At 31.8% G+C, this 22,873-nt stretch overlaps 2 protein-coding genes and 1 long non-coding RNA gene across 4 annotated transcripts; 1 reads left to right on the top strand and 2 right to left on the bottom strand.

Annotated features, from left to right (window-relative positions):
* Nucleotides 1-4,498: 4,498 nt before the first annotated feature.
* On the top strand, nucleotides 4,499-13,194 carry LOC100815589 (spastin). Of its 2 annotated transcripts, none has more exons than XM_006580486.4 (16): nucleotides 4,499-5,040; nucleotides 5,569-5,690; nucleotides 5,809-5,897; nucleotides 5,995-6,033; nucleotides 6,176-6,269; nucleotides 6,623-6,665; nucleotides 6,756-6,856; nucleotides 7,220-7,284; nucleotides 9,703-10,199; nucleotides 10,269-10,356; nucleotides 10,461-10,598; nucleotides 10,823-11,391; nucleotides 11,672-11,810; nucleotides 11,927-11,995; nucleotides 12,274-12,450; nucleotides 12,605-13,194. In XM_006580486.4, exons 1-16 carry the CDS (start codon nucleotides 4,823-4,825, stop codon nucleotides 12,716-12,718), a joined length of 2,562 nt encoding a protein of 853 aa, XP_006580549.1. In that variant the 5' UTR covers nucleotides 4,499-4,822; the 3' UTR covers nucleotides 12,719-13,194. The 2 variants fall into 2 exon arrangements, with proteins under 2 accessions (XP_006580549.1, XP_006580548.1); XM_006580485.4 differs by having other exon boundaries at nucleotides 10,458-10,598.
* Nucleotides 13,195-15,779: 2,585 nt separating this feature from the next.
* LOC100779587 (reticulon-like protein B2) lies at nucleotides 15,780-18,337 on the bottom strand. The gene is made up of 5 exons (XM_003525317.5): nucleotides 17,578-18,337; nucleotides 16,801-16,981; nucleotides 16,574-16,715; nucleotides 16,296-16,365; nucleotides 15,780-16,186 (listed from the first exon to the last, which is right to left on the bottom strand). Exons 1-5 carry the CDS (start codon nucleotides 17,777-17,779, stop codon nucleotides 16,017-16,019), a joined length of 765 nt encoding a protein of 254 aa, XP_003525365.1. The 5' UTR covers nucleotides 17,780-18,337; the 3' UTR covers nucleotides 15,780-16,016.
* A 1,461-nt stretch (nucleotides 18,338-19,798) lies between these two features.
* Nucleotides 19,799-21,894, bottom strand: LOC106798749 (uncharacterized). Its single transcript, XR_001388491.3, has 2 exons — nucleotides 21,515-21,894; nucleotides 19,799-20,012 (listed from the first exon to the last, which is right to left on the bottom strand). It is a non-coding gene; the product is annotated as an uncharacterized lncRNA (long non-coding RNA).
* Nucleotides 21,895-22,873: the final 979 nt, after the last annotated feature.

Below are 22,873 nucleotides of genomic sequence, written 5' to 3'. Positions count from 1 at the left end.
TAACAAAAAATAAAAGCACAATCAAATTTGTTTTATTTCATCAGATATCTCTATTTTTTATCTTTATTTTTAAATAAATGACGTCAATGGTCAAATTAAATAGACATCAAATTCTATTTATATATTTTTAGTTAATTTAAAGGTTAATAATAATCACAACTTTTTATTTAATTTATCATTGTTATAACCATTACTGTTGCTATTTGTTGTTTTATTTAATTCATCACTATTATAACCAAACACAACCTTGGATTTAACAATTTCATTAAGTAACAGGCTTAAATGCAATGTTGTTTATTTTGTTTGAATTGTAATTTTAATCCTTTCATTTTAAAATTGATACATTTGGCCTTTTATTTTAAGAAATTTGTAATTTTTGTTTTTTTTATTTCAAAATACAAATATTTAGTTCTCACATTAAAATAAAATCTGCAAATTTGATTTTCATATTTTAAAAAATTCATAATTTTTGTTTAATCTTTAATTTTGCCTATGTTTATTTCTTTTATTTTTTTTACCTTATAATTAATTACATCATTTCTTGATGATACTTTAAATGAATAATATGTCAGGTTTATGATTTAATTGAGGCAAAAGAAAAATAAACATAGATAAATTTTAGAATTTGATAAAATTATGAATTTTCTAAAATAGAATGATTAAATGTTTATATTTTGAAATAAAAAGACTAAAATCACAATTTTTTTTTAAAAAAAAATTAGATGATCAAATGTTTCAATTTAAAAATAGAAGACCGAAATTATAGATAAACTAAAATAGGGGACCAAAATTACATTTAAGTCGGACTAAAATTAATACTATAATTTTTTCAAAAATATTATTATTTTATTATTGTGCCCAAAAACCAATCCTTTAACTTAGAGAATTAGTGATTAGAACCCAAATTAATTAAAAATGTGATCCATTTAATAAGTGAATTACATGGTCTGGTCCATTTAAATGTGGACCAAAACAAATTGGGTTAAATAAATTAAACTGACTCGGATATGCACCTATGCTAAGTGTTAATGATCACTAAAAGAATTATTATAATTACAATAATACTATAAAGAATTATTATAATTAAACTGACTTCGTACGGTGTCCAGTAAATTATTAGGCATTCTTATAATGGTTTCGGTACCTATAAGATTATTAACAATACCATTTTTGACCTGAGCCAGCTTCGGATTTTGATAAGTATATTTGATGCCTACCGTGGAGCCACAATAAAACATACCCTGAAGTCTCTTGCCATATCTCTCTTTCACCCATAGTTAGCACATGATCTAGCCTCGGAAGCGAGATTCCTTTTAAAAGCTCCAATCCTCCTTCAGTAGCCATGCTAGACATCGGTACTTTCCAGCAACTCCAAAACTGCATTGTGAAAATGGAGCGACGCCATGAGGAGCAATTGAGAAAGATAAAGACTAACCATGATCAATTGGAGGCTCGTTTCAGAAGCCCCCAGGGCAACGAGCACTCTGCTCATACATTGCTAGAGGGCATTCTAAAGGAATCACACCCCCGATGCACAATCAACACTCAAGATAATCCAAGTCTCTCCCACATGCACTATGTTTTCAATACATGCCACTTCAGGAAGTGACACGTATGCAAGAGCATGCGCTGCCCAAACTGAAGGTCCACCCTTGATAAGGCTTATAAGCTCGTCAAGCCCAAGGTCCATCCTTGGTGAGTCTTACAAGCTCATGCACCACATCTCCAGTACGTGTCACTTCACGAGTGACACATATGCAAGAGCAAGACACTATGTCTCCAGTACATGTCACTCCACGAGTGACACGTATGCAAGAGCACGATACTACGTGTCACTTTGTGGAGAGACACGTATGCAAAAGCATACCACAACATCTCCAGTACGTGCCACTCCATGAAGTGGCAGGTATACAAGAGTACACCATAACGTCTCTAGTATATGTCATTGCACGAAGTGACATGTATGCAAGAGCATGACATCACATCTCCAATACGTGCCACTCCACGGATGACACGTATGTAAGAACACTCCACTACATCTCCAGTACGTGTCACTCCACAAAGTTACACGTATGCAAGAGAATGGCACCCAAAATCCAGGTTGAAAAATTCTCTGGTTAATTCTCCAAAAGGCTTGTAAAACCCAAGGTCTGCCCTTGGTGAGTTCTATAGGTTTACGCACCATGCCTCCAGTACATGTCACTCCTTGAGTGACATGTATGCAAGAGTACTGCCCGTGTGCCAGACTCACCTGCAACAAAAGACAAAATGTACCATTTGTTTTTAATGCACTCTCCAATGGTTAGAAAATGACATAGTTGTTAAATTCAAAAACTTCCCTCACCTGAGATGTCAGACCTCGCCTACAAAACCAAAAGCATGTCCATCTTAAACAACTTGATAGAAACGGCCCAAACAACACTTGTCCAGGCTCGGGGGCTTGACAAGCCACATCAACCGAGGGTACCATACTGGACAACACTCATCCACGCTTGGGGGATCGACAAATTCATCACCCTCTTACTTGTCAAGCTTACTACCCCAGACATCAGAAAAACTCCCTCTACATGGAACAATCTCCTTCGGCACTGAACAATCTCTTTTGCCCACAAGTTGGCTTAGAGCTTGGGGGACTTATGTACTATCCAGGGTTCACAAAATATATGTGACATCTTATGTGGCACTTTGAGCTGGGCTCCCCAACTAACAAGTTATCTCTAACCTCTTAATATTTGAATATATTGTTACCACTTTATCACTTAGCAGGTATTCAATTATCTACAAGGATATGCATTATCTATAAGATATAATTATCTACTAGCTTTTATCTTTAAGCTATGTATTATCTCTAACATTATCTATAAGCTACCAGTTATTATCTACAAGCCAGTAATTATCTATAAATTTATCTATAAGCTACAGACTATTATCTACAAGGGTCGTAACAACCCTTATAAACAAGGACCCGCAACTCCCACTCAATCCTATAAGTATCAGGTTTTCTCGTACTCTCTCGACACTCACTTGAGCTTACACTTACACATACATGCCACATATGCATATACATACTTACTCTCTTAACTCATATATTTACTTAGCATCGAAGTTCTTTGTTTTGTAGGTTCTCCCTTCTGTCCTCTTAAAAAATGTCACTTTTAAAGTTAACGTGTGAAGTCCAGGAGCCCACTTTGACCACATCCACCTTGACGTGAGCCAAATTTGAATTTTGGTAAGTACAAATATAAACACCTCTTTTAATTAGCAAAAATTTTGAATTATGATTCACTACATTATTATCAAAATGGTATTTCCATGAATGCAACTGTTTTCTCTGCATTATTTAAATATATTTAATCATCATATTGCTCAAAAGATTAGAAAAAAAAAAGATATAGTACTTGCTAAAAGTAAAGAATCAAATTAAAACATCCAAATAGGTAATCAGAGGGTAATATTTGAATACCAACAAGAAGATTAGATTAGAAGGGACTAATACTAGTTCTTAAAATGGAAAAATTAACTAAAATACAAGTAGAGAATGTTTGATTATAGTTCTTTACAATGAAAACATCTTAATTTTATTTTTCATATATTAAAAAATTAATAGATTATAATCCCAAAAAAACTGAGCCATTATATCAGAATTACAAGAGCCTCCAGTGACTTTCTAACACAAAAATTGTGCTGGCCTAGCTAGAAACTGTTTGATATAGTTCTTTAAATTAAAACTTGATGATATTGATATTTGATTACATCTATTAATAACAATCATTTTGACAGAAATAAAAGTATTCAAATATCTAGGAAAAATATCTAAACAGTAAAACTTTTATATCATTGATGATCAGTTTTAATTATTAAAACTGAAAAGTACAATTAAAAAGTAAAAATTAAATGATAAATCATATATGTTTTGATATAATAATTTTTTATATATTAATATTCAATCAGCAACTTATCAACTTTTATAATAACTATAGGAGATATTTTCAAGACACATGTATATATGTATAGGACGGCAGTTTTGTATTCTAATTACTAAAAATAAGGATTTCATTTGAAAATATTTAGGCGTACTTGGTTAAAAAACAATTTTTCTAGTCATAAAAAAATATCATTTTACTTTTAGCTTTTTGATATTTATCAGACTGAACATACTATTATATTTTTAAGATGAAAAAGTATTTATGGATACTTAATATGTTATTATATATTTAGTGAGAGAAAGGGAAAAAATATAAATATTATAGGTAATATGATCTGAGACGAAGAATGAAAAAAAATTATGAGTGTTAGTTAGGTGTTAAAAAGTATAGATATATGTGGAAAATTACTCTTGTTAGATTTTAGAAGATCCTCGTGACGAAGAAAGGAAAGAAGAAGTATATCCAAAGCAGAAATAATAAACAAAACTGTGAAACCGCCAAACATGGACACGTAACACAGTACACACATGAGTCACCAATGTTCTTTAAAACCTCAACTCTTCCAAAGACATGGCCGCATCACAAACAAGCGGGAACTCATAGATAGATTCCACTTCCACCCCACCCTCTCAAAAAACTTCAACAATTTAAGAAATATTCAACACTGCATCAATATATCAGTTATTATTGCACCCTTGCTCCATATATCACACTTACAATACATAGTTACACCCCAAAACACACAACATCACCAATAACAATAAGTTTAGTGTTTGTGACAGAGAGAAAAAAAGAGAGGGTTCTTTTTCTCTTTCGGTCTTTCTATAAATAAGCTTCAGTTTATTTTTATTTCTTCTTCTTCTTCTTCTTCTTGGGAACTTCACTTGCTCATAGTGATGGAACAGAAAAGCATTCTGATATCGGCTTTGGGTGTTGGGGTGGGAGTGGGAGTGGGGATTGGATTGGCCTCTGGACAAAGCGTTGGAAACTGGGGAGCCAACACTTTCTCCTCAAACGCTATTACTGCTGAGAAGATGGAGCAGGAAATGCTCAGACAAGTTGTTGATGGAAGAGAAAGCAACGTCACTTTTGACAAATTCCCTTATTACCTCAGGCATAACACAAATAACCTTTGCTCCTTAATTTCTAATGTTTTGTGGATGCAAACCAGCATGGTCTTATTATATACTTAATCATTCATAGTATGCAACTTAGCTTCTTTTTCTGTGATTATGGAAAATCAGCATAATTTGATAGATCAATTGACAATTTATGAGAACTAAGAGGTTTGTGGGATGCGTAATATTTGATCTGTGTGATTTTCTTTCTATTTGACATGACTACGAAAACTCAAATTAGAAAGGCTATTTCCTGACCAATTACATGCATATCACATACAGGTTAGATGATTTTCCAGATTAACCTTACGTAATATTGTATATGGCGATGATATTTAATGTTTCGAAAATTCTTCAAGTGAACATGTTGCTGACAAACGGTTTATTACATACTGATCTTTTCGATGCCCTCATTGTTTCACTTGATGAAGGCCTGATTTGACCATATATCTGCAGTGGTCACTATATATTATAATTTAATCTCTGTTGGGATATAACTCTTCACATCCTATATGTGATAACAGTGAGCAAACACGGGTTTTGCTGACAAGTGCGGCTTATGTCCATTTAAAGCATGCTGAGGTTTCTAAATATACACGTAATCTTGCTCCTGCAAGCCGGACTATTCTGCTTTCAGGGCCTGCAGGTTAATTACTTGGAATCTGCTATTTTCTATTGATAAGGGATTTCATATTCTTTGATGTTTTTATTGTTACTATTAAGCTAACTATATCTCACACACCTCCCTTTTCATGTCTTAAAAGAACTTTACCAACAGATGCTTGCCAAGGCTTTAGCTCATTACTTTGAGGCCAAGTTGCTTCTGTTAGATTTAACTGACTTTTCATTGAAGGTGAGTGAGTGTAAGAAGTTTTTATTCGCATAACTTGTTTATACTTTGTTCAGTTACTTTACTTATCTACGTAATGGTTGGCTTGCCATTTGTGCAGATTCAGAGTAAATATGGTGGTTCTTCCAACATAGAATCTGTAAGCTATTCCTGATTTATCTTGTGTGTTCTGTCATCAGTATCCTGTCTAGAATACTGCTGCTTACCAACATAGATAAATTGATTGTTCTTTCTTGACCTATAGCTGCATGTTTTCTTTTTCCTTTTGCTTCTTATTGTAGTCTTTCAAAAGATCCACTTCAGAGACTACTTTGGAGCGGCTATCTGATCTATTTGGGTCATTTTCAATCTTTTCACAAAGGGAGGAACCTAAAGGTACAAATTGATTAACATCTTATGACACTTGGATAAGAGCTAGATTCATAACAACCAAAAGTTTGGTCCATCACTAATACAAGGTTTTTCAGCCTTGTTTTGGTTTCAAGAATAAGTTTCACTTTATATGTGGAGTGAAGTAATAATAATGGTTACTTTAATTGATTAAAGATGCTGCAGAAGATTAGATAGGGTATAGCATGCCCATAGTTTTAACTGTTTCTTGTTTCATGTTTGCTATTTAGGTTAGTGGTTCATTCATTCTCTACATTGGGACACTAGTCCATAGTTGACAATGTATTAAAAGGAAGTGGCGATAAAAACTACATCACTGATTAGGTGTATTTTTGCAGTCAAAATGAACAGGCCTAGCAGTGGAGTGGACCTCCAATCAATGTAAGTAGAGTAGATGAACTATGTTCTGACTGTGAGAACAAATACAAATTTTTCTCCAGTTTATTTTATATTATTGCTTTTGGTTTGCAGGGGGGCTGAAGTATCTTTAAATCCTCCAACACTCCATAGGAATGCTTCTTCCTCTTCAAATATTAGTGGCCTTGCTTCGCAAACCAATCCCACCAATTCAGGTCACTTGAAGAAACTATCTACAAAGATAAATGATTATTACTGTTGATTTTTCATTTACTTGTTTACACTCTGCTGGAGAAGGCAGAAGCATTAATTTAAGAAAATGACAAAACTTAAGAGGGATACATTTTCATCATGTTTTCTTGAATCGGCTTCAGAATCAAACACGTTGTTTAGTTAATTTATACATAAATCGAAGTCATTCTAATTTGGAGTCACAATCAGTATCTTTTAGAATTGGTTTTATACATTAGATGCAAAACCTTTTAGAGTGAGAACTAGTACAGTGTACATACAATAATTTTCAGATTCCTTCTGTTATGCTCTCTCATGATTTCTTGTATCTTTCAATCTCCCTTCAGTTCCTTTGAAGCGCACAACCAGCTGGTCTTTTGACGAAAAGATTCTTATTGAGTCTCTTCATAAGGTAATATTATTATAATTGTGACACATTCTACATAAATATAAATAAGAAAAACATACAAAAATGTGAAATAAACTAAAATAATTTTATTTAATTAATATAAAGAAACTTATGTGAATAAAAGGATCACATTCGTTTTACTATTATCAAATAAAATTTATTAAAAATATATTCGACTCAGAACAAAACCGTTAAAGTTTACAAAAAAAATCTTGTTAAACAATGGAATAGAATAAAGTAATATAACATCATATGCAATTGAAATAAAAATTCATGCCCCAATGTTTAGCACGAGATTTTTTAAAATCATTTGAGTTATCATTTGCTCACACGAACATAAGGTTCAAGATCATCTCAAGATTTAAACACAAACAACACACGGAGAATGAGTTATCACATTTCTAAATAAAATACAGATAAAAAAACATAATCAAAATAAATTATAAAAATAATTATAACATAGTTCAACTTATTACAATTCACATTACTTCACCACTTGATCATTTAAAATTCATTATAGAAATCATCAATTACATTATACATGAATCATACTTAAGTTAAGACATAACACTCACAAATTTCATAATAAATGATTTACATGTATTATGTAACAATTATACTGAGACTCAAGCCTATATGCAATGTGATATCATGTCAGTGAAAAATCACACTGAGGTGCTTAGGAGTACACAACAAGACACATCACACCATGGGTACGTCAAGTCACTTTCACTAAGTAAAATTATAAGGTGATCAGTCAGGACCACTCTCTTTTGTGAGAATGATCCAACCATATGGGATCAACATAGACTTAAAGGAACACTCAAATTGAGTGACTTTACCCCTAAGGCCTAGACTCTGAAGAATCTGTTAGGGTCTCACCTTCCTGATTCATGATTCAGGTCCAACCCTTAAAATAATTTTTGCACATAGACACTGCTAATGAATTATACAATATCCACAACCTCAAACTCGTGTTTCAAACACGTTTAACACATTGCACTATAATTTAACACTTTAGGTTTCTAACTAGAAATCCTGCACTTTTCCTTTAACATTGCGTATAAACACTTTTCTTAAGGTAAATACTAATTAGGTTATTGTATAATTCACAGCTCACAACGCAAGTATTGTCACATCAAGTGTTAACCACACACCTATTCACAACCAAATTTCATGTCCACAATTTTAACATATCACAACGTCACAATCCATCACCCCATGTTTACGTGTATTTCACAAATCAATGCATGTTCAAATTTTCACTTATACTCAATCTCAATAACAATGTTATGATCTCAAAGCAACATGTTATCTCACAATTCATCATATATTCAATTTATCACTTACATACAATTTTAATTACAATTTCATGATCTCAATATTACAATCTCGTAATTATAATCATACTTGAAGAATTACAATACAATAAACATCTCAAAATAAACCTCAATTTGATCCCCTATATATATTCATTATAACCCTAATTGCGATAAATTCATCTCTTATCTCTAAGCGGGCTCATGTGTGTAGTCCAAAAGTGATAGTGGTGTATCTAGTGGTTCCCTAAGATTCCTTAAGTTTTTCTCTGTTTGCTCTATTAGGATTTTCAAACGTTAGAGAGAAGAAGGGATTGGAACCTCCAGTTCATTGTTTGCGTGCGATGAGAATTTCTCCATTCACAGACATTACTTTGCAAATTCCAACGGTGGAGATGTGCGAAAATGCATTTCGAACCTGGTGTCCAACTTTTACAACGATAAAAAGTCGAGTCGAGATCATAGTTTTAACGAGATAGATTTGGGTCTATGCAGGAAAAACAAAGAGCTACCTATGAGGGACATTCCCCTTATTGCAGAGAATATTTTGGAAATTCCAACGGTAGGTATGTGCGAAAATAAGTTTCAAATGTGGTGTTCAAATTTCACAACAATCCAACGCTTAATAAATTCGAGATCGTCGTTTTACTTAGACAAATTTAGATGTATGCAGGAAAATAAAGAGTTTTGGGAGAGGAAGAAGAGAAAACGTAAATCAATGTGAAACATGCCTAAAATGTCTCTATTTATAACTATGATACTTAGAATCTATTATTTACTCTATTTTTCTATATTTTATCATTTTATAGTAAGCAGCTCTATATTTTTCCTTATAAATAAATAAAACATTTTTAAGGACATATATTTATTTATTTACCTTAAAACTATTATTTTAATTAATAAAATTATTTGTCCTTATTTATTTAATTATAAAAATTTTATTATTTTTTTAAATTTTTATTTATTTTTAAATATATATTTTTTTAATTTATATGACAAAAAATAGGGTGTTACAATGATATGGAGATTTTGGCATCAGGGCATTATCAAAATTCATTCCTCCACAAACACATTGATTTGATAAGTGGAATTTCACTTGCAGGTTCTGGCTTTTGTGTCAAAAACCTATCCCATTGTGCTATATTTGCGGGATGTTGATAGGCTGTTATATAAATCACAAAGGATATATAACTTGTTCCAAAAAATGTTGAAGAAACTATCTGGACCGATTTTGATTCTTGGTTCTCGAGTTATAGATTCCGGTAATGACTATGAAGAGGTGGATGAGAAACTTAATTCGCTCTTCCCATACAACATAGAAATCAGGCCCCCAGAAGATGAATCACATCTTGTCAGCTGGAAGTCTCAATTGGAAGAGGATATGAAGATGATACAAGTTCAGGATAACAAGAACCATATCATGGAAGTGCTTGCAGCCACTGATCTTGATTGTGATGACCTGGATTCCATTTGTGTTGCAGACACAATGATTCTCAGTAACTATATAGAAGAGATTATTGTGTCAGCAATTTCGTATCATTTGATGAAAAACAAAGACACTGAATACCGAAATGGGAAGCTTGTTATTTCTTCCAATAGGTGAGACTTAAAACATTAATTGCATTAACTAGCAAAATTTGGTGAATGACTTTATCATTTGTGAAACAGTTTGTCCCATGCATTGAATATATTCCACAAGGGGAAATCCAGTAGAAGAGATGCATCAAAATTAGAAGATCATGCTGTAAAATCTGAGGTTTGCACTTGTCATGTCTGTACATTAAGTTGAGAACATTACCTACCAGGTACTGATATGCTTTATAAATGTTCTCTCTTCCTTTCGGTGTGGACATAAAGCAGCAAAGAGAGGAAGGAACTGCTATGAAACCAGAAGTGAAGTCTAAAAATGCTGCTCCTGTAAAAAAGACTGAAGCAGAAATATCAACTTCAGTGGGAAAGGCAGGTGGTGAAAAATCAGTTCCTGCACCCAAAGCCCCTGTAAGCCATTCAAAATTTCTTTTGTAACAATATTACAAGAGTACATGTAAGAGGCCTATTTAGAAATAGCTATCTCCCTCTATTGCCTCATCTCTAAGCTTAATGGTGTGCTATGTATTGGTGAACACTTCATATCTAAAGGTGTAGAAACACCCCTTTGAATTTTGCTTACTATCACTTTTTTCCTATTCTGTAAATTTTATGTCAAACATTTGCACTTTCAGGAAGTTCCTCTTGATAATGAGTTTGAGAAGCAAATAAGGCCAGAGGTAATACCAGCAAATGAGATTGATGTCACATTCTCTGATATTGGTGCCTTAGATGACACCAAAGAATCCCTTCAAGAACTAGTAATGCTTCCTCTTCGAAGGCCAGACCTTTTCACTGGAGGCCTTCTAAAGCCTTGTAGAGGAATATTGCTGTTTGGACCTCCTGGCACTGGGAAGACTATGCTGGCAAAGGCCATTGCGAAGGAGGCTGGAGCAAGTTTCATCAATGTGTCCATGTCTACCATCACCTCTAAATGGTTTGGTGAAGACGAGAAGAATGTTCGTGCTTTATTCACACTTGCAGCCAAGGTCTCCCCAACTATAATATTCCTGGACGAGGTTGATAGCATGCTTGGGCAACGGACCAGAGTTGGGGAGCATGAAGCAATGAGGAAAATAAAGAATGAATTTATGACCCATTGGGATGGACTTTTGACAAAGCAAGGGGAGCGGATCCTTGTTCTCGCTGCAACCAATAGGCCATTTGACTTGGATGAAGCTATTATTAGGCGATTTGAAAGAAGGTACCTCTACTAGTTCTTGACTTTAAATCCATCCTTTATCTTGCCACTACATTTCTACTTTCTACATATATGCTCATAGTATTTAGTACTTCCCTTCGTTGTGAAGTTATGTTTGAAGGTTCTTCTTCGTTGTGAATTTATGTTAAGGGATGCCCATACGATAGGCAATGATTGCATACATAGCTATCTATAATGCATCATGCATGTGTATGACAATCTGAATACCTTGAAGTTGAGTAATGTTTTTTATCATTTGAATCTATTTTAAACTTCAATGCAGAATTATGGTAGAACTACCATCTGTGGAGAACAGGGAAAAGATTTTGAGGACTCTTTTGGCAAAAGAAAAGGTGGACAACGAACTTGATTTTAAGGAACTTGCAACTATGACAGAAGGATATACTGGAAGTGATCTAAAGGTTGCTACTATTCTTTTATATTGTTCACATTGGACATAACTATCATGTAACAAGTGCTTTTTGTTATCTGTGCTTTTAAGTATCCCTTTTATTCATTGTCAACCTGTCCATTGTAGAACTTGTGCACAACTGCTGCTTATCGGCCTGTTAGAGAGCTAATTCAGCAAGAGAGGCTAAAGAGTCTAGTAAGTGGTAACTGTATAATTTACTTTGAGTATTTTACACTTTTATTTAATTACAAATCACCATTGATATGACTTTTAAAATAATTTAGTAAAAATTAACAAACCTATCATAAACAGTGATTGTTAATTAGATGATTGTATAAAATTATTTTTCATTATCAGTGTATAGTCTGTTTTCTCATTTATTTTTAATATCTTATAATAATCCTAACGATTATGTGTTCATCAAGTTAACCTCTCAATGCTGTTTTATTTTTATTTTTTGGTTCGGGGGGCAGGATAAAAAGCAGAAAGCTGCCAAGGGACAGAATAAAGATGTCCAAGAAAGTCAAGGAGGACAATCCATATTAGGAAATACTCAAGATGCTATAGATGGAGAAGAGGAAGTTAAACAGGAAAGAGTTATTACCCTTGGGCCATTGAATATGCAGGATTTCAAAGAGGCCAAAAATCAGGTAACACCCACTCTAACCAATAAAGAAATATTATTTAATGGAGTTTTTGTTAACATCAATCTCGGTGCTGATTTTATATCCTTTATTAAGAAAGAAAACATTTATTGCACTTTTGTATTCGAATAAAATAAGTATTACTACTTCATCTCTGCAGGTTGCTGCAAGCTTTGCAGCTGAAGGGGCTGGAATGAGTGAGATGAAACAGTGGAACGATTTGTACGGAGAAGGTGGTTCAAGGAAGCAGCAGCAGTTGTCTTACTTCCTATGATTTTACGGAGGATGCAAAGTACATTTTCAATGAAACTGTGGAAACATTTTCGCGGCTGCACGATTTTTCAATGATAGTGAGGAAAATTTTCCACTGAACAGGCACCTATCAAGCAATATCTCTATATTTTCCGAGAATATCTTGATGTTTCTTCATTCATTCCCTTTAGCTTAGGAACTAAGCTATATACCTATGGTATTTTGCCCAATATGCTACGAATATGACTAGCCTCGGAAATTTAGAGTAGGTGAAAATTCTCCTAATTTATGGCCTACCATACGATCTGTTATATAAATAGGTAAATGCTCTTTTCATAAACTATGGTATGCTGTCCGATAATATGGTGTTTTGGCAGTTTTGCCTACACTGAAAGCAGAAAGTGGGGTTATTTATTAGCACTATTTACGTTGTATTGGTGTTTATTTGACATGTAATGTATACAGTATACTAGAAATAAGATGTGATTTAATGAGACAGACCTTCAATCTTGATGATAAAGTAAAGTTCCCATTATTTTATTGACTGCAATATACATGTACTGCTATTTATGTAAATTTTAATTGGACAGCGGGTTGCGATTAAGGGTATGTTTACTATGTTATGACAGTCCCTGTTATTGGTTTTGCTTTTTCTACTTCTCTTCCTTTTCTTGGAAAGTTATATTTTCGTTTCACATTTCATTAAAAATTATCCTTTCAGTATAGCATTAACATTTCAAGAGTCCATTAACAATATGATTCTTTTAAAAGCAAGACTTGGTTGACTTTACAAACCGGCTTTACAGGAAGAACAGAAAATACAATGAGACAGACAAGCCATCAAATGCAGTTACAAGTAAATAAAAGGAAAGAATAGCTATACACCTCAAACCCATCAGGAAAGGTAGCAATTTGCAAAGGTTCTTTCTGCAATGTCCAGTGGAGTGCTATCTGAAGAAGCTGCAATGCAACATCATAAACAATTGTTAGGAAAATGGATAAGAATATTAAGTAAAAAACTAAAAATTATTAAAGGGAAGTTTATACTAGTTGTGCATGCAACAAAGATATATAACTTTTGGGAACAAGCGTGTTCAATATATCAGCAGAACCGGAAACTTCATGCTTTATAACTGAATATTACAAAATTGAATTCTTATTAAAATTACATTCAAATCATTTATTTTATAACTAATATAAAAAATTCTTTAATTAAATATTTAATTTAATTAAATTAATAAATTTATTTTTGAATTCAATTCATATCAAATAAGTATGCACTAAGAACCAGATCCATTTAATTTTGGAATATGAGATTCTTTCTTATCAGTTGAATTAAACTTTTTTTAATACATTTTTAATTTTATCTCTGTATATGTATCATATTTTTCATTTATTCCTTTTATTTATTGTGTATTCTTAATTTGGTCCTTATCGTAGGAATTAAATTAAGAATGCACTGCATATATACATAAAATAAAAAAGTAAACTTATTAACAACTTATTAATATTAAGAATGCTCTTATTAGTTAAATTATTTGTATTAAAAAAATTCAAATTACTATTTATTATTTATATAAAATAAAAAATAGGTAAAAAATTAATTAGGCAACATTAATTGTTAACATATGATTTTTTTGATAATTTTAAATAAAATATTACATCGATAATATTAATTATTAATATGTATACGTATATATAAATGGACTTTTCTTTTCTATATATGTTTTATTAAATTTAAGAAGTTTAATTAAAATATCATATTATACAAGGAAAACTCATTTATTTATATTAATATTACATTTATACTTCTATTCAAAACTACTTTTTTTATTAATATATATTTAATTTTTTTCTATTTTAAAATGTCCTATAAATTAATTTTTAATCAAAATTAAAGAAAAATTCATATATATATATATATATATATATATATATATATATATATATATATATATATATATATCTGTAAATATCACATTAATAGAATTAATTAAGTGATACATTAATACATCTCAAATCTAGTTTTTATACATTCTTAATTTTTAAATATTAATTTAAATAACAAATTCATTTCTTACTATGTAAGGAAAAATATTTATTTGTATATTTCTATAAATATTATATTTATATCATTAAATGGTACATTAAAACTTCTCTCTCTCTCTCTCTCTCTCTCTCTCTCTCTCTCTCTCTCTCTCTATATATATATATATATATATATATATATATATATATCTTAATTAAATAAAAAAATCTCATGCTATATAAGAATTTTTTATTTTTTATTACATTAATAATATTAAATACTACTACATTAAATACACTAGTACATTATTTACTTGTATATTTGTATAAATACTACATTAATACTTATTCTTAAATAAATTTTTCTTATATTATTATATATAAGATTTTTTTTCTTTTTCTAAACTTTTTTATAAACTATTTTTTAAGAAAATCATAATTAAATAACAAAACTGTCATACCATATAAGAAAATATTTATTTATATATTTGTATAAATAATACATTAACAACATTGACTAAATACTAAATTATATTTATATTAAATTTTAAAATTTTTCTTTTTTAGAATTTTTTATAAACTAAATTTTTAAAATTGTAATTGAGTAATTCTATCCATTTAAAATTGTAATATCCATTTAAGATTTTTCTTTTTTAGAATGTTTTATAAACTAATTTTTTTAAAATTGTAATATCCATTTAAAACTTGCCCCAATAATGTCTTGAAAATTCTATCCATTTAAAGATAAGCCATCGACTAATTATGATCAGAACAGGTTTAGACTTCAAAAGAAATCAACTCTGGCTTCAAGTGGAGATTAATGTTACAACAAGAAAATTGTGCTAGAAAATATTTCTGTAAAACTTGGGGATAGGATGAAATGCTCAAAATGCCCGTTATTCGAACCAGGGCCGCTTCAAATCTGAATTTAGGTAAATTTTTGGGGAGGAAGATTAGTGCCATGTTAGAACAAGAGCAGGCAAGACACAGGATGGGGAAACCTGTCAAACAGCTTCGAGATTGCAAAATTTGGGAAACATAATTACCACGACATCTACGAAAGCATTCAAATGCAGAGTATGTATTCATCATGTAAATACAACACAATAACAAGTCATCCATAAGCAGCATATAGGATTTCTTGAGAGGTACATATAAAGCCAGAAGAAAAATATATAAGATACTTTTCTTCCACAGTGTCTCTAGTAAAAGGACCCTAAAAAAATAAAATATGACATCATAGGGTTCCTGAAACCCCACTACAACATATTTGTCAGAATCTAGTGCCCACTTCAATCTTTCTTTTTATCTTTCAGAGGTCCTCTGGGTATCTTGCTCAATACCTTCGCATCAAACACTGCATATTGCTTCTTAATCTCGGCAATTGCTTTCTCACCAAAAGAGTCGACATGATCTTCATATTTCTCATAAAGCACAGGCACAGTGTGAAGCAAAACAAAAGCTGTTTCACGAAAACAAAGAAATATATGACATCGCAATATATACAATTCAAGTTAATATTAGAAATTCAATGGAAGTAAATGTCAAATTATAAAGAAACACTTCATTACCTATGTAGAACAAGGTCAAGAAGTTGGCCCAACAACCCAGAATAGAGAAAACCCATAATCCAGCAATCACCTAAAATAATAAAAAACAGAAACCACATTAATAACAACAAAGAAGAAGTTGGAAATCAGCACCACAATCTGCTACATTGTAGGAGACATAAATTATTGTCCTCCCCCTACACACTAGTAGAAATTGCCAGGTTATTATTATTCATTGGTCATAAAGCAAACAGATTCCGAGTGGGACAGAGCAAAATATGACAAGTAAAACAACATACTGATAAGAACTTCTTGAGATCCCTTCCAGAAGCAATATCCCTTAACACCGCAAAAGCCCGATTGATCTCAATTCTAAGAGCAGAGGCAAATTTTAAAACAGGTTCCTCTGGAATGTGCACTTGTGGGATCTTTGGTGGACTCCTAATCAAAAGCAAAACAAGCAATTTAATCAACTAACAGATCGAATATCAGAGAAGCAAAACAAATTACAGTATTAACACTTTACTTGTTGATGAAAGTGGATGCATTGGACCACAAGAACAACCCCGCCAGAGCAAGGATCAGGAAGTGGCAAACCAAAGTCAGGAGGTGGTACTCAAGCAATTCAAACAGAACCCATATAGCGGTCGCAACTCCGAGTGTCGATGCGGATATCTTCTTGTTTCTCCATAGAAAAACATCAGCCGCTGATGCATAACAAAAAATTCAGTCAAAAGCACAAACACACAACCGCCCCGCCAAAACCCCATATCATTAATTGAAAGTAAAATTCAGATTAAGTGAACATTAGATAAATCAAGAGGCAATATTAATGTCAAGACGAGCCCTTCACATATGTAAATGCAAGAAAAAAAACGAAAATTTAACCAACACGCACGTAAAATCCATAGATAATCACAGCTTAGAAATTCGATCTTCTAGGACAACTAAATTAATTGAGGAAACTTTAATGAAAAATAACACAAGTGGGGAACAGGGTATTGTAGATCTAAGCCCTAAATATCTCAGCCCTTCTAATTTTTATTTGTGAAAAATCGTACTTAAAACAAAGAGTAGAGAAACAAGAAGAACGATCGGAACAAAGAAGATCTCAGTAGAACCTCATAAACCCTAGACCAACTCGAATAACTGAGCAAGAAACCAAGTTTCTAGATTAAGGATTAAAAGTAACCGTAAAGAAAAAAGCGAACGAACTCGGCATATAGATTACAGAGGCAAAATAATTGATAGAAATTATGAATACAGAAAAATGATAATAAAAAAAAAGAAGGCAATCGCATACGTTTTCCACCGCCAAGAACATGATGAATGGGCTTTTCTCTGCCGAAAAGCCTGAAAACATTAGACTTGAAGGAATCAGTGGCGCTGGTTTTGTCGTTGTCGGAATCCGACGAAGACGAGGAATCGTGGTCGTGGATCTTCCCAGAAATCTTCTCCAACAAGGACTCACCCTTCACTTCCTCGTGTTCGTGATGCTCCGCCATGTATCAGAAATCGCCGATCAATGGAAGCGTCTAGAAGGAATAAGAAACTCCCCCTTTTTCACAGAGTGTGTTGTGTAATAACAGAAAGAAAACAAAAACCCTCGGTCTCACATTTTCCTTCTCTAAATAGCGTGAGTGATGATGATCGATGCATATGGGCCGTTCGATTAGTGACTCGAGTTTCAATGGGTAAGCGCCAAGCCGTTGAGAAACTTAATTTAAATGACATGAATTTGGACGCGTGGCAGCTGCTCCTTCACCGGTGCTTCAAAGTCTCACACGCGCTTCAACAAACAAAATATCGCCTCATTGCAGCACACAGATCTGCGACACGTTGGACTTTGTGTTGTGTGGGGACCATCATTACTAAATTCCCCGTCTACAATAGATTTTTTTATTTATTAATAAAATGGTATATGGAATTTTGAATCTGCAAAATATAAACAACTTAGCTCCTAAGCAAATTGGTGTGTGGTTAATTTGACTAAAATACCCGGCCCGGTCCATAATCCATTAATCCAAACTCCAATGGCTTCTATATACCCATTTTAACTTTGCTTGTTTGAGTGCAAAAACAAAAATAGACAAATAGCAGAATCTTCGCGGGGGCACGAGAAGCAAAAGTGGGACCCATATGGGGGATAGTGTCCCACATTAACGAGGATATCCCGGGATTGGGCCACACGATTAAGCTCATTTTGGAGTTTAATTTCAAGATGAAATGAATATCATTGCTGAAATTAACAAGAAATTGCATAAATAGTTATAGACCAGTGATGACCTCATCCTCATATGTTGATGTTATAGACTTATAGCTGAAGGAAAAGTTCTACATACCACATACAGATCCATCTTGTTTTTTTTTCTTGGACTTTTACTGCAAAATAATCAATAAACTAAGAGTAAAGGTTAGAATTTAATACCTAGTATTGTTCCTTACTTTGCATGATGATCAATTAAGGAATAAATAAAAATGAATAGCATTTATCCTTTTATTACTTAACCACCCGTTTAATTTAAATTGATGCATGGGTTCTTTTTCTCTCCCTTGTATTTAAAGTATTTTTCTTACTTTATTTTTTAATAAAACTTTTATAACTATATTTTTTTATCACTTCTTTTATCATATCACTTATTATATTTTTTTAAAAAAATTATTTTTATTTTACTCTCCCTTTATCTTTAGAGTTATTCAAGGGTAAGAATACTAAACCTCAATTTTTAGGTTCATAAAAAAAAAGTCATTTGCTTTTAACTTTTATAAAGCAAACAAATTATATTTGTTATTTAGAGTTTAATGCCTATACATTTATACTCTAAAATAATTTTATATTATTATTATTTTTCTATTATTTATTAATAAAATGACCTAATTTGTAGTTCTTTTTAAAATAATAAAGTCTTTCTCAATTTTTATTTTAGATCTTACTTTATTATTGTATTATTTTATCCCGATACATTTTAGGGTGTATTTACATTATTCCTTCTAAATATAATCGTAATTCATTTTGCATATATGAATTTTCTTTTTCATTAACATGTCAGACCCATGAAACCGAAATTACTTACTAATCATGCTCATGAAAATTGATGTGAAGTTGCAAATCACCATTTCATCGATTGCTTTAAGCTGAATCGTCAAACAATTAAAGGGAGCCATATGAGCCCAATAAAATTCACACACATGGGATCACTAATTTTAATACCTAACACTATAAATAAATTTTATGTAGGATTATATTTTAGTTTCACTACAATAAAACCTTGTTTGTTAAATAATTTAAAATTATATTTAGAATTTAAATTTAAAATTCATGATATATATTTGTTCAAATATGTACTAGTGTATTTTATTGAATTGTCTGAATTTATATTTTACAATTACATACATACATTAGATTTTAAAACTTAATCAAATATAAATTAGTATAAATTAAATTGAATCGAATCATATTAGTAATTTAGATTTTAAACAAAATCAAGTAAATAATATTATGAAAATATTAATTAAATGGAATCAAATTAAATTTTCCGATTAAACCGATTCAACTTAATATATGAAGTTTAATACATCATTCGCAATATATTCAAGACAACCCAGTGAAAGTTGTAAAAAAGGTCCTCTAAAAAAAAAAAAGTTGTAAAAAGGTGGAGCCGGACTTACTTATATCTCCTTTGCAGACTCTTAAATCAGTTCTATTCTTGGCCACATGTCCAACCTGCTCAAAAGAGACTATGCCAACAAACAAAAAGGATCAATGTGTGCACAAGCTAGCTATAATAGAAATAAACACTATGGACAAAAGATTAGACGAAACATAAGCACCAAAAGCAGAAAACAATAATTTCATAACTCCTGCAATGAAATTTTCAAACTTAAGACCCAACGATAAAAATTACAAGATATAATGCAACAATCATCCAATCAAGGAAAATCACCGTGAGGAAATTTAGCCCATAAGAGATTTATATCTTATTGCTTATTTGGTTGTTGAGAGCAACACAACCAACCTTTGATCTTATCACCTAGTTGGAGACAAAACAAACACGTAGAATACACTTTTGGGAGGCTCCCCCAACAACAGATTAAACAAGAACTATAGTATTCCTTATTCGCCTTTCTTCTAACTTCTAAAGCTATTGCAGTAATAGTTATGAATTAGTAAGGTTACAAGAAGATAGATCACAGATTGACACGGTAAAAAGAACTCTTACCATAAGGGTCTAATTTTTATGGTTATTATTATTGGTACATAAAGATGAAATTATTAACCCTATGTTTTGTAACGCCTGGATTTAAGAATCAAATAATTCATATAATGATTTCACTTAATAGATTCTGAATACCCGGTAAACTAATTATGCATAAGAACAAACATAAGAAAAGGCGAAAGAAAGATAACATATATGCCAACTAGAACAAACATAGGTGTATAATAGCCAATGATGGTAAGAAAGCATCCAAGAGCATGGAGAAAAACAATGTCAAAGTCTCAGTCAAAGTGCCTACAGAGATAAATGATTTAATTGATAAGTTGGCATTTCAATTGATTAATTAATGTGCGTAGTTGGTGTGTCAAATATTTGCATCCCTTGATAAAAATAAAAATAAAAAAACTAAAAACTTAAAAGAACACCCTCTAAGCCGGGTTAGGGTATGCATATCATTGGGAATTCAATTATGCAAGCGAAAGAAAGCCACAATATTTGGTCTGAGAAATTATCGATTTCAAGATATTGCAGTTTTATAACAATATCTTCTTTTTTTGTAACTACAAATAGTTAGACAATATAGTGACAAAATTATATACCAGGGTGAGTAGGTCAAAGAGTGTGACCAAGGTGCTGGGTTTCTATCATTAACCACACCAGCAAGCAGGTGTGAGAATGAATGTGAGATACAAATGCTTTCTTATCTTTGTGTTTTATCGTAACTAATATATAATATTGTTTTGGGGATCAAGGGAACACATGAAAACTTTAGAACCAACAATATTAACAAGCACCCTCTATGATGACTCTTTATAATAGTATTTTAATTTGATATATAATGTTTCGTAATTTCACAGAGGAGTAAAAAGAAAATGAATTATTTGATTGTTCTGATGGATACCCAGAAATCAGAGCAATACAGTTTGTGTTAGCTAGCAAAAATTAATAAAGATTGAAGTAAAATTGCAGAAATTATTATATGTGCTGTAAAGGTAGAGGGATAGTGGGGTAGAAACGGATTACCTTATTTAGTCTGAAACAGATAAACGCAGAAGGCAGAGAAAGCAAGGCAAGCATGGGAAGCAAAAGGGTTGAGTTGCTGAACTGTGTATCTTTTTATTTCTATTTGTATATGCTGTGTGGTTACTCTCTTGCTGCTGGAGATGAACAACCTGGATCTATTCATGGATGACAATGATGATTCTTTATGTATTTGTGTTGAGTAGCTTGACACAGATGTCATAAGGATTTAGGATTTGCCTTTGATTTGAAAATAAATACTGGATTGGAAATCAGGTATAATGGTTAATTAGAGTAGAACTATGTTATTTATTCAGCAAGATTTTACAGCATAAAACACATTATTTTTTCTTCTGTAGTATTCATTATGTTTCCATTTTGTCTTCTCATCTCTCTTAAATGGTAAGATTTTCTGTACAAATGTTATATAGGAATATCCTTTAGCATAAAATGGGAGGCTGAACTTGTTAGGTGTGAGATTCGTCCATTAATAACGAATATGCGTTGGCTATACCCTTAGCTATATATATTGCAATTTCCAATACTTGCAGTTGCAGCCTTGGTATGCCCGGTACAGGTACTGGTTGTTAATATGGGCCACCACAATGTATAGTTCGGTCCATAGGCTCACAACTCAGGCCAACCCATCTATTTGATAAACTTGGACGTGTTTCATGAGTCCAAAAGATGTTACACAAGCACAAACACTCAGACAGAGAAGTCAAATCACGAGTATATATCACTCAATCTTATATAAGAAAGCATGTTTAAATTTAAACAACTCACCTTGTTGGCTAGATCAACTCTAACAGAGATGGAAAACAAAAAGAATGATTTCATATCAATAGAAGGCATTGCATTTTCATTTTATAGGGAAGAAAACATCTCATCCAATCATCATTTTCTCTCTGAAATATATTACCATAACTAGCATGACTTGTATTTTGTTTTTTAATATTGAAATTTGAGGTGTGAAGGTGAGTTTTAATACATGAGTCATCCTGTCCTAATCTAATTCAGGAGCCAAAGGAGTTAAAAAAATGTTCAACTCACAAGTTGATCTAACCTGAGGTTAATCTAACCTAACTCACTTAATCCATGAATTGAGTTGAGCAAACTTGGATGAATTGAATTAATCAATATTAACACATTTTTTATTTTTAAATTTATTTTTCCTTTTTTAAATAAAATGTGTTGATTTTTTTTTTACTTTTATTTCTTTTTTATTCTTTAAATTATTTCTACTGTTGGATTTTTATTTGTTTTATATTCTTTAATTTTCTTGTATTTTTGCATTTTTTATTACATAAGCTAGCTACACTTAACTCGTCAATCCAGTTTTCTTTTTTTCACTAACCAGAA

The sequence above is a fragment of the Glycine max genome, chromosome 5, assembly GCF_000004515.6.
Source record: "Glycine max cultivar Williams 82 chromosome 5, Glycine_max_v4.0, whole genome shotgun sequence".
Taxonomy (NCBI): domain Eukaryota; kingdom Viridiplantae; phylum Streptophyta; class Magnoliopsida; order Fabales; family Fabaceae; genus Glycine; species Glycine max.
Note: the sequence above shows the minus strand (reverse complement) of the source record. Positions and strands in the feature narration are given on the sequence as shown.